General features: G+C 34.8%; 1 protein-coding gene and 2 non-coding genes across 3 annotated transcripts in view; 2 read left to right on the forward strand and 1 right to left on the reverse strand.

Moving 5' to 3' along the window:
- LOC128674564 (matrix metalloproteinase-2-like) overlaps positions 1-13,201 on the reverse strand; it is a 150,754-nt gene that overhangs the window by 104,605 nt on the left and 32,948 nt on the right. Inside the window, exons 3-4 of the mRNA XM_053753204.1 lie at positions 9,047-9,154; positions 8,332-8,504 (exon numbers count right to left, since the gene is read on the reverse strand). Coding sequence (XP_053609179.1) covers positions 8,332-8,504; positions 9,047-9,154 — 281 coding nt within the window. The remainder of the gene's footprint in view (positions 1-8,331; positions 8,505-9,046; positions 9,155-13,201) is intronic.
- On the forward strand, positions 4,058-4,130 carry TRNAK-UUU (transfer RNA lysine (anticodon UUU)). The gene has a single exon. It is a non-coding gene; the product is annotated as a tRNA-Lys (tRNA).
- On the forward strand, positions 4,725-4,797 carry TRNAR-CCU (transfer RNA arginine (anticodon CCU)). The gene has a single exon. It is a non-coding gene; the product is annotated as a tRNA-Arg (tRNA).

Here is a 13,201-nt window from a genome sequence, read left to right on the forward strand (position 1 = left end):
ATATCCTTGCTAGATAGTCTACTCGATATGTATTTAATTATATAATTTACATATATAAAAACTATGTGACAGGATTAATTTCTTAAAAGTAGCAGAAATCGTATTTTTGAAACTTCCATTTAACAATTTTTCTCTTGACATCAGTCGTGTATCTATCTCAAAAAATTTTGTTCCATTTCCCCCTACACAATTAGTAGAGTCCATAAATATCAAAGTGAAAATCTCCTAATTTACAAGCACATAACATTTAACAGGCTAATATAAGAGAAACAGTCGAGTACATTAGGCCGGGTAATCGTCGGTAGCAGACGCGCGACGTTTTAAAACAATGCGCATCATTCAGATATAACCATTAAATCGTGCGATTAAGCCGCCGGGTTCGGGTAAATTAACCAAATTAAGACCCAGCTCCTGAGACAGTAATTACTGCGAGTCTACTTGGCCTGCGACCAAACTTGGGTACCCTATGCTCCGCTATCCTCCATCCCTATGTTTCTACGGTTTTTGCGGCTGCAATTATTATAATTAGGTACAATCAAGCTATTCTCGGCGAAAAGGGATGTTTGCAGAGGGGGAGAGGTGTACGCTGACAGAGAGAGGTATTATAATATTGTCCACAAAATGACATACAAATAAATTTTAATATATATTTTTTGTCAGAATTATCATTTATAAGATTTTTTAAGCATACAGTATATTATTATGCATATCTGTACGGACTATATTACGTACGATTTATAATGGAGTGGAGTTTTATTTTGATTAGATACATTTTTTACTGAATGTTATTTATTTATTTGTATTTTAATTAAAACATTCTATTAACATTCATAAAATACGTTAGGTATGGTTGTCATCGAATATTATTAGATTTATTTTAGTTTATGTTCAATATTAAGTTATTTTATAACTAAAATTTGAAAAGTTTAATGGAGGTATATGCGGAACGAGATATTGAAAAGATATAAAATTAAATGAACAACTAGAACTAAAAGAAATTGTTTTTGCTTAAAATATACACATACATTAAACGCAAGCAGTGCCAAAGTAAAATAACGTAGAAAAAAATAAATACAAACAGGGCTAACTAAAATAAATCATATTTTTAAAGTTTCATACGTGCGCACGTAACTTAATATAGGAAGATGTAAAACTTAAGCACTCTACGTGTTGAGAAAGTTACTATCGATACTACCGAAATTTCTTCTTAAGCCGGCATAAATGTTTAATAAACCAACCGGAAAACTTAACTTTCCCATAGAAAGGTGCAAGTGAAGAAAAACGAGGAAAAAACAATAGAATAAGCAATGAAAGGTTATCAAATGAAACAGCTGTAGTGCGGCGTGGGCGGGCGGCGCTGCCGGAATCGAACGCGCGTCACTCACCTCAAGGTCGCCTGCCAGCCTGCAGCCTGCCGCGCCTACCCGGTCCTACACGCAGCCCTTGACAACCCTTTAACATTACTGGCAAGAAATAAAATTTTAATTATCCCACGTAGTTCGCGACATTTTCCCGGGTGGGCGGACGGCGCCCTCGGCGTCCCTGAGAAAACTGACGGACGTCGTGACCGCTCCACGCGTTTTATAGCCGGCGGGGCGGGGCGAGGCGCCGGCGCGAGTTGCGCGGTGGATCCGCGAACTCGATAAATAAATTAATTAAAAGTGCAAGTGAGCGATAGCCGTGCAACGGACCCGCGGACTCGAGGCTTCTTTGATTGGAATTTGAGACGTACAGGACACTTGGCGAGCGACGCGGATCGTTCCCCGTTCGCGATCTACGGCCGGCAACCGAGACAGCAAATTACGATAGTGCAGAAGTATCACTTCAGAAGTATCAAAGCGAAGCAAATTTTCAGCGTATAAATCAAAATAACTAACTACTGCTAAGTATTATATAATCTGTGACAATGCCTAAGCACAGTATTGAAAACAATCTGAAGTAGAGGCTGTTTTATTACAATTTACAAAAAAAGAATTAGTTATTAGTTATGATCTAAATCAGTCTCCTCCCGAATATTCAATAATCAAATAAATATTGTCAGTCCCAAAATGATAACAAGAGAATGTAGAAATTAATCTTAATTCTCAGTAACTATCTAAATATGTTAATAATTGCATAAAAGTATACTTAATCATTTTGATTACAAGCGATTACGAAAAACGATATTTGTGAAGAGTTTAGAATAAATATTAGTCAGACCACAAATACCTAATAGTAGTTAAACATCTCTATCTAGCCTTAGAATATCCATTAGCGCTAAGTTATTTGCGAAGTGACGTCACGACGCCTCGACGGAACAATCAGGTTTCCGGGAAGCGAGCATAGATTACTGGGGGCCGATTCTCGCACATTCGAAATTTCACCAGTTTTTATTTTTATTTTTTTGAAGTTTTCAACACAATTTCGTCATTTACAGAATCGAAAAAGTGTCGCCTTTTTAAAGCCATTGAGAAAATAAAGGAAATAAATGAAATAAATTCGATTGTTTTAGAATCAGGCCCCAGATCCAATATTGGTGGAATGGGAAGGCAAAATTGGGCGTCCGCCCAGAGCACTGTTAAAGTAAGGGCGACTCAGGTTTGCAAAAAGCATGTGTGGCCGGCGCACCCCTTGGTACGCCTACAATTTCTTTTAATTTAGTTATGTGGCACTACACACGGAAGACCTGCAATTTCAGATATACTAGATATAAAAAGGACACTTTAGTTTCAGCTAGTGTTTTTTAAGGTCGCGCTGCGCAGGGATAGTGTTGTACCGTTTCAAGGAACGTGCCCACTTTCCCGGAAACCATCACAGTATTTAGTTTTGTTCCCGGGAACGAAAATGGGAATGGAGTACGTTGGTAACCTACCCAGGGCGCGTGTAATGCCACAATCGGTACTGAACAGATCACAAGTTGACTGTAAAGTAAACCCCGCCCCCATTTAAAAATCTATTTTGTATTGTTATAGCGTGTGACGATTGAAAAACGCGAAGAACAAACGGGTCAAGTTGTAATGTTGGTTATGCACTATCGAAAATTAGTTCTCCATACTCCAAATAGTGTATTGAGCCGGTATCAGGCCTTATTTCTTTTCACAATTCATTATTCTTATTCCGACTCCATGCTATCGCCAAACTCAGACAAATGTCGACGCGAATGCATGAACATTGCATGAACAATATCGAAAAATCGGTAAATAATAGCTCTCATACGAACTATCGTATGAGAGCTATTATTTACCGATTTTTCGATATTGTTGATCGAAGATTTACCGCAATGAAAAACCAGCAGTGTATACCGAACTTGCCAAAATTTGGTAAACTGTATCGCGATAATATAGGTATACCTATAGCCGGCATTTACTCTATAGATTTTGATTGTTTTGCTTGGGTAAAACTATAATAAAAGAAAGTAGCTTATGTTACTTCTGAACGTTTCGTCTGTCTCTGTGGCAAATTTCATCACAGTCGATGCGGTAGTTTTTGAGTTTATTCATTACAGATAAAAAACAAAAATACAAATATTTTATCTTTTTAATATTAGTATAGTACAATATGGAAATGTGAATTAGACTAGTCTGGATAAAGCAGATGGAGGAAGTTACATAACATTTGAAAATGTATTTTTTTTTATATATGACAATCTTCGCTTTCGTCAAATATTTCGCCAAATATAATTTTTAAAAGATTCTTATTTCATACCAAGCCACCGCCGCGCCGCGCCGCGCGCCTTCATCATGCCTAGGTTCAGAAATAACTTGGTTCCTGTAACTGCATTGATATTTAAAATGACCTACAAAATACTGGGCCAGCTATAACGGTACGATGGAGCCTTCTGAACATGGAACTCGAATCAATACTACAAGTGCTATTTTTATTTCTCTATCAACACTGTACTTCAATTTAAAAATGATGTACTGCATTACAATTTCTTTATAACAATTTTTGGAGCTGAGAGAAACTACAGGCAAAAAGATAAAGCATAAAAAAAATTGCAGACGGAAGACATTCTACAATGTTATCAGTAAAATATTTCAAAGGCCACGTCTTATGTAATTTCAACTCAACTGTCAGAGCCCGGATAGCTCAGTCGGTAGAGCATTGGACTTTTAATCCAAGGGTCCAGGGTTCAAGTCCCTGTTCGGGCGGACAACTTTTTTATACTTTCTTGGTTATAAATAAATTAAAAAAAAAGGAATTGTTTTAATCAATAATATTAATATCTTATTTAATTTTTTATTTATTTATTTATTTTAGTTCTATAAAGTAGATTAGGTTAAAATAATGATATATATGTAAAAAAATATAATCAATATTATAATATAATCAAACAATATATATTTTTAATACTATTGTACATATGTATTACAAATAAATACATAGGTATTTGAAAACTAAATAAATTAAATATTAAAAAAATATCTATAGTCTATATTATTAAACAAAATAAGATTAAAAATAAGCATGGCAACAATATTGTTTTGTTAATTAAAACGTTTTCTTATATTTTTATGGGTGGGTAGTTATCAAAATCAAGCTATTGATTGACATCATGCGTATTAATTAAGTGGTGGTGATAATATAAAAATATAATGGTTTATTTTGAAATCTTTTTAAGTTCTGTATATTTTATGGTCAATATTTAATAACTTGTTGGTGCGTAGTGTAATTTAAAATCTATTAAAATTTTAATGTCGTGTTTAGTATAACATTTATAATGTAATTTCAGACATCAAGCTGCAGCCCCTGTGGCCTAATGGATAAGGCATCGGCCTCCTAAGCCGGGGATTGTGGGTTCGAGTCCCACCAGGGGTAAAGTTCTTGTCATACTTTTGTACAATTTATTTTTGAGAAATGATATTAAAGCAATGAAAAGGAAGTTGTATGGAATTAGTATATCAAAAAAATATAAATATATTTTATATTTCTTATAAAATGTTCTATCATACAACAACATTTCCAGCATGGACCTTTTCACTAAAAAGACCAACAGGACCATCACTGACCAACAGGAGTTTGGGGAAATTTAGACAATACGGATTAGTAATAGTGAACAGTAAGAAGCTAGATCATAGTCAGTCAGAGAGTGAGTTATACCTATTTTACTGGAAGTAAGTCCTACATAATCTGTGCCTAATTGAAAATTAATTTTATAAACTACCTACCTACTTAAAGAATGCATTTTTTGAAGCTATCCGCCACTAGATGGCAGTGGTGACGTGAGTGGTATATATAAAAAAAATGCCTTGACGATGATTGACAGTTTTTTTGTATGTTTTCATTTTTTAGTTGCATATTACAGAGATATGCATAACTCAAAATTAACCATGTGTCGGGGCCCCATTACTACGTCAAAGTTTGGCGAACTGTTCAGCGCCAGTATATAGCTGGCAATAGGAGTTTGTGTTGATATATTGGCCTTTGAATGATTATTCTCCTTCAAGTAAGTATGCAAATAACGAAGTACGCACCTAAATAGTTTCATGAATCTTCTTGAGAATATAACAACTGTAATACTGTCTGTTTACTGTATTCAATATAATATAAGGTCTTTATTACATCGTACAGTCGCAATAAAGAGCAATAGAAATTGTGAAATGCCTTCAATATTGAAATGTCGACCCAGTTCGGGTGGTCGCAGGGAGGGGGCACAATGGGATGCGGGGCAGGAACGGGCGATGGACAAGGGTGGCTCAACTCATAATAATTAATAAATAGCTCGTCATCCACTATAATACCCTGACAGAGTCTAGTTTTAGTCAGTGACGAAAGTAGTGACATGAATGCCAGTGTAAACTAAAATCTTCGGAAGGTAATTGCATAATTGTTCCTTCTCTGTTAAAAAGTTATGGGTAGAAACTTCTAGTGACTCAAGGCTGCGTTTATCCGCTTACATTGTATGTGGCAATTTTATGTTTTTTATAGAAGGCCACGATGAAGGAGAGCATATAAACAGAATGTGTTGCAAGTCGCAATTGGTTGATATTACCTAAAATACACGTATAAATGGAGAAGATATTTAGATAAAAAAATAAAATAATACATTTGCCATCGCACATATTGGAGTTTGGTTTTGATGAACCAATATGTCCGATGTGTAAAATAATATATGCATAGCCAACAACACTTGTAATGGAATCTAGAAAATATTTTCCATGCTTGTCTGTACAATGAAACGAGTGTGTGCATAATTTTTCAAATAGGTAGTTTCATTTCGAATTCAATATTGTTCTAGTGTTAAACCGATTGGCGATGACAGCGCCGCGCACGGCGGGTGGTGAAACGTGCATGTCACAGCTGTCACAAGCATTGCTAACAATACCGTTATTTCCATGTAATAACTACCGGTGCGGACGTTTGAAACAGATACGTATTGTTGTATACCGTACCATTTATATGATGGGTTATTGTACAAATATATTCTTGAAGGCTGTTTATGTTAATTTAATAAACCTTTTCATTTAATTTCAAGAGTTACGAGAGCTGTGAGTGTCATGTAAAGAAAATGAACGAAACGGGGAGGTTGTTCACTACAAAAAATTCATCTTCCCACCGAAACTGAAAAACTAAAGGAAAACTGAGAATAAATACCGAGTGACGTGAATCAAGACATAATTAGAAATTAAGCCTTCATAGGTACTTTCTCAGATTACATTTATAAAAGGTGCAAACTACTAGCATTTCGGAACGACCATTGCTGAGAAGGAATACCAAAAGAAACTCGTTTAAACTTGTTATTATAATGCCAGAAGGATTTAGTGCAGAGTGTAGTTTCATGAACTAACTATAACTTAGTAGGAATATGCGTAAATATATTGAATCACTGCGTAAATCATGACATGTGTCTATTTCGAACTTTAAAAATTATAATCATTTGTAAAAAAATCTATGTTCACACGCCGTCTTAACCGGCGCCGCACTCTCGTAACACGACTACGAGATGGCGCTGCTCATTTTATTGCCTGTTTGCACAACAAGCTGTAATGGAGGACTACAATATTGACAGACCATTAATTCGACAGGAAATTGTGCTGTGCTGAAACTGAGTTTGGTGTAGGTGATTGTGAACTTTTCAAATTATCCGCATGTTCTGTGGTTGTTTCCACTTCAAATAGATGCGAGCGAGCCGGCTTTTTCACTCTTGGGATACCAAGTTGAATAAACTCTGCTAGTTACGAGGTACTCTGCAACTTACACACGTAATAACGATGCTTGCTTTGTACGGTATTATGTTTTAAGTGGAACTTTTCTGTAATAAAATGAACATGGCAACAATGATATTACAGGTTATCTACCTAGTACATGTAATATTACTGTTTTTATAGATATAATACCCATACTCTACCCAATTGCTACACTTTGTTCATTACTAGCAGAAAAGCCAAAATGAATTCGTATTGTTTTTAGCCTCGAATCGTAACATAAAATCATTTCGGGCGTCGAATGGACGTAAGTATTCTTTTAATTAAGCCACGCGGAAAGCGTCGTCGTAACTTTTACGAGCTCTGTGATTTAACTATTATTTGTCATCAATTTTATGTGGTAATAAAGCAAATAGTGAGTATTTACGCCTATATAGGTACTATGTGTATGTACGTTGTTTAAACAGATATTTACTAACCTTCAATCGTTACCATTACATTAATTTCGTTAACAAGTAGCTAGGTAAGAGAACTGAAATAACTTATATTAACTATTATTTTTTGAGATTTGGAAGATATATTTATTTCAATTTAATTAAATCGGTAATTTATTGGTATTGGTATTTATAAAATAGGTATCACTTCATAATTCACAAAAGCACTCATATATAACCACGTCATGTTCGTGCATTCGCATCGGCATATGTCGGCGACAGACAGTGTGGAGCTGCCTTAGCAGTCATGTCAATACCTAACAGCCAAGATTTAATAAATATCGTTGAACGCTATTTTGAAAAAAAAAACAAATGTAGGCATTTCACTCTTTGCCCAGGACACAATTTTAACTGAAGCACTTCCATACTAAAAAAAAAATATTTGCCAGGCTTACTGCCATCTAGTGTAGAATAGGGGAACAACTCACTTAACGCCATCTGCCGTGGAATAGCAAAAATATTTTAAAAGTCACGAGCACTCTCAAAATGTCATCGGTGTGCATAGTTGTTCAAAAAAATAGTAATAGATGGCGTTGTGAAAAATATTAGCGCAGAAAATACGAAGAAAATATTCTTTTCCATTCTTTCGTTTCCCAATACTAAATGTATGTAGAAATATTAATTAATTAAAATTAATTGTATGTAGAAATATTAATTAATTAAAATTAATTAATATTTCTACATACATTTAGTACTAACTAAAGAAGTCTTACCTCCATGTCAAGTTGGTGTGACGCCACTTCTCGCCCTGCACCGCGAACCTCTTTCTCCTTTTGACGTTTTCTTCATCTCCAACCTCCCTGTCGGGTCGACCGCACCGCTTTTGCTTCAGCAGACTCTTCGTGTCTTCGTCTATCACACCCGTCACGGGTATACCTCCAAATTCCTGCACAAGTAATTTCAGAACGATGTACTCTTTTGCAGTGACCTTAGAGCGCGGCCCCATTGCTCAGTCATGCTGTTGTTTTGACGTCAGTCGATGGACAACGCAGAAATCATGCATGTAGTAAGTACTTCAGTACCTACTAATTCCATGGGAGAAAATGTATGGAGATTCGACGTTAGACAACTCACGTCATTGTCAAATCCTATGAAAAACAACGGTGCAGCACGGCGCACCGTAGCAACGTAATTTTATTTATAATTAGTTTTTTAATATAAAGGTTTTCTATATTTAAAAGAAAGTTAAGTATCAATATTATAAATGCGAAAGTTTGAGAGGATGTGCATGTATGTTTGCTACTATTTTACGCAAAATCTACGACCGATTGTTATGAAATTTGGTACACGGATATAATATAAACTGGAATAACACATAGGGTCTCGAAATTCTCACAAGAGCGAAGCCCCGGGGCGCAGCTAGTTGAGGATAAGCAGGGAAAATATTGGACGTAAACCTATATCGGCAGAAAAAGGAAAAAATCTTACTTGCAAAGTTTTTATTGCGATCCTGAAGTCGTCTTCGTAATCCCCTTCCAACAGCAGGTTTTCTGGCAAGCCTTTCTGTAAGTACCCGAACGTCTCCAAGTACGATCTCTGAAAACAAAGTTAATGAGGTTTTGTATTTAGCCACCGAAAGACGTTTAAATTTTTGGATAGCAACTTTAAAATCTCTTCAAATATTTGAGTTATAATAAATTTTATTCGATGGTACCTCAATAAACCTAAACAATCTTTTAAGTATAAAGATATTGTAAGCTGTCAAAGTGAGAGCTATGCACTATTGCTCAGTCGTGCTCCGTTTCTACGTTATTCTGCGTTAATCTGTCGCGGGACGAGAACGTGACGGAGAGCAACGGAACAATGAGGCATGACTCTAATTATTTTTGTTGCATTTGTGATATTTTCATATTAATAGAAAATGAAAACAGTTGTTGGAATAAACAAAGTGACAAACATGTATTTCTAAAAACATAGGTAACCCTCTTTTTTGGGCAGTCATTAAAAAAATTGAAGATGCGGCTACGTTGTTTATAATGAAGAATTTTTTTCAATTTTATGAAAGCAATCGTACTAGAAATCTAATTCATCTATCATACTAGAAATCTAATTAATCTAAAAAATAAGTACAATTTAATTGAAGTGTTTTTACGTTGAAAACCTAATAAAATCAACAGCAAACTGCTTGCATCCGGGGCCGCCCGCTTGTTTACTTTGCCGAGAAAGTTACAGTCAAGTCAACAATGTAGACGTTCAGAAATACTGCCTCCATTATTCTCAACTTAGTGTCAAGTTAAGGTGTTAGTCTGGGGCTGGGGTGATAGTAATTAAACAAAGGGGAATATTCAATATTGGAGCACGAGGATTTCTCATAAAAGTTTAGGTACTTTAACATTTTTAATATAAATTTTCTTAACGGTCTAACAATAAAATAGTCATCAATTGTTTTGTACGTACAAGTAATGTCTCTATTGCTTCAAACATATTATATTAGTTTAATTCAAATAATATGTTTTTACTCTTTCTTTCAAGAACAAATTATTGAAGAATAGGTCTTCATATTTAATGAAAAAAAAAAACGTTTACATATCAACCAACCCAAATCTCATAGAAAATCAATTAGAAGACTTTTTATTCTAAATTTTACACCGGAGCGACATTGATTCGAATAGAAAAGTGTTCTATCATAATTTACTAATAGCAGCGGAGCACAGCTGCAGGCCGCAAACAAGATTGTTTGAGCAGCACACAGTTATCTCCCCTGCTCGATTGTTATACATTTGAATATACCTGTATTTGTAAAGAACCCGTAGTAATTTAGCTTTTAGAAAAAATTGGACAAAATTGACTGAATTTTAGAGCCTTTTGTGACTGGAAATGAGATCTGTTATGTTTTATTTTTTTTGGGATCTCACAGCGAATTTTTAATCTATATTTTATAAATTATTAATAATTTAATTATGCTAATGACAGGACTTTGCTTTAAGTACTTAATTAATTACTAAATTATTTTTGCGCCAAAGGGAATAAAATAGAATTACTTATCGTGAAAATAAGTATATGAATCTTCTTATCTACTTACATATATATATTTTGCTTCGTTCTGTTCTAAAAAATATATACTATAATTACTAAGTTTTTTTTAAGTCACTCAGCATGGTTTTCTATGCGGCGGTAATATCCATAATTACCCTAATTAATTGCAAATTCGCCACCTGACTTACTGTCACAGATGATATAACTATATTCAACAGATTTTTAATTTAATTAAAACAAAAATATAGTCACTGGTACACCTAAGGCAACTATATAATGTGATTGTGCTAGTTCACGGCAAAAATAAAATTATTAGCGTCCAGGATAAATTGCAATATGGCGCCGAGGCAATGGGCCCATAAAATAAATGCAAATATTCGAACAATTAGGTTAATGACACAATTGGAACCGTGTTAATTGATTTCTATTACAGGGAAATTTATTGTCAATAGCTTTGATCTAAATTACTGTTGCTAGCTGTTGTATATAATTTGATTTCGCTTTAGGTGTTAATTATGTCTAGCAAACTCGCTGAGATTGGCGAAGAGTCCCAATCATAATTGCCATGCATCGCGAATATAGTCACTTTCGTGGAACGTCATTTTCGTAGAACAACACTTTCGCTCTCTTTAAAAAGTCATTCAATTATTTTCTTAAAAGACAATTAATCAATTAGTACAGTACCGAATCGGATTCATAATAACGTTTAGTACCTACTATACTACTATATTGTACGTATAATTGGCCGTAGCACAGATTACATAGACTGTAGTACTGAACTGAGTACTTAGTAGGATTGGTTTAGAGAAAAAAATGATATAATGCTGGAATGACTTTTTGTAATAATTATACTTTGCGCAAACGACATTATGCCAAAGTGATTACCTATGGAAATAATTTTTGTATACATTCAAGCGACTATTATGGAAATCATTATGAGACTCACACCTGAGAATGTGCAGAACAGAAACCAAGTAATTTGCTCATAAAGTATGCTATAACACCGAGTTACACAAATTTTTGAGGTCACTACAATATCATTGCGCTTGCAAAAATATATACCTAACGGTTATCACTGTACGGTTTCCACCAATAGAAAAAGAAATCAATTTATTGTGCGTGTGGAAATTTCGAATTCAAATCGCAGCTTATATTTATTAAAATATCTCAGACAAATACGCGGGGAAATATAACCAAATACCTTCCCCTATAAACTTTTGCCTAATCTGTAGTGGCACAATCTCGCGGTCGCGATATCAGGTCAAAGCTAATATTGCCCTGTGATTAGGCAAATGTAGGGAAACGGGAGCAGGCTAATGACGGCCGTCAATTAGAGCAACGGCACGCTAGATGATTTGTTACTGAAGTCTCCTTACAATAAATCACTAATAAACATGCTAATTTGTTATTAATATAATTTGGCTATATTATGTCAATAGAAGAATTTGTTGGATATTTATCTTGATCTCTAGAGACCTCTCAGGAAGGCTTTCAGGCTTTCGCAGCGGAAAAGAAAAGCATACAGCTATTATTTCCTTGCTCCCAAAAGTGAGGTAAAATTAAAAAAATAAATTAGTTAGCTCTCCAATCAAAAGTAGAAGCATCCCACCAGTAAATTACATAAAAGATGAGATAGACGATAAGAATGTATGAAAGGCAATATGCCATTAGAATGAAGTTAGCTCCGAGTTAGGTAGATTATGTTTGATGTGTAGAATTTAAAAAACTCTGGGTGGTGGTGAATGATAAATCTTAACAACCGTATCTTATGTCAAGTTGTTTCGAAGTCAAATGCGAACTTTTGTTGTTTGCACAGCACACACAAACAACCACTAACACAACCTGCATACAATAGAACCTTTCATTCTCGCTCGTAAAGAAAACACTTGTAATTAAGTACCCACGAAGTAGTTACATAACTAACCAAGATTTTGAAGTTAATAAAATTAGGTAATTTTTATTTCATATAGGTGCGATTTGGTTTACATATTTAATAAAAATATTTATGAAGCCTCATCTATCTATATCGAGGGGTGCGGACCGGATAGGGTTACATATTTTTTACGGAAACTCCACACGTGGCTGTCAATATAAACAGCAAATCAATTGTATAAATTAGGGGTGATAGTGAATCCATTGTTATATAGCCATAGGCAATTAGGCCTTTGCACTCACAATTTTATTAGTAACTATATACCTTTAGATAGATCTATAATCTATCTTGAGGAATAGGCAATTTAGGATTGGGTTTCACAAGTCAACTTTGGCGTTAGCTTACCTGCGCGCCGACGACGCGACGTTTATATAAAATGGCGTATTTTGCGTTTTTGTGCGTAAGTTAAAGTCAACGCCAAAGTTGGCTGGTGCAACCCACCCGAAATATACAATTTTTCTATTATTATTATCCGATATACTAAAAATGGTACTAAACCATGCAATGGATGCATTAGTGTTGACAGCTGATGTCAATACTGCATGTCACCCCTCCATATCGATATAAATGATTAATGTAGTCATTGTAACACATTTCATGTTGAGGTAGGCCATTGTAGACGTTTGCGACAATGCGTTTCATATAATTAATTCATTCATTCATTCATAAAATTA

This window comes from Plodia interpunctella, chromosome 13 (genome assembly GCF_027563975.2).
Source record: "Plodia interpunctella isolate USDA-ARS_2022_Savannah chromosome 13, ilPloInte3.2, whole genome shotgun sequence".
Lineage (NCBI taxonomy): Eukaryota > Metazoa > Arthropoda > Insecta > Lepidoptera > Pyralidae > Plodia > Plodia interpunctella.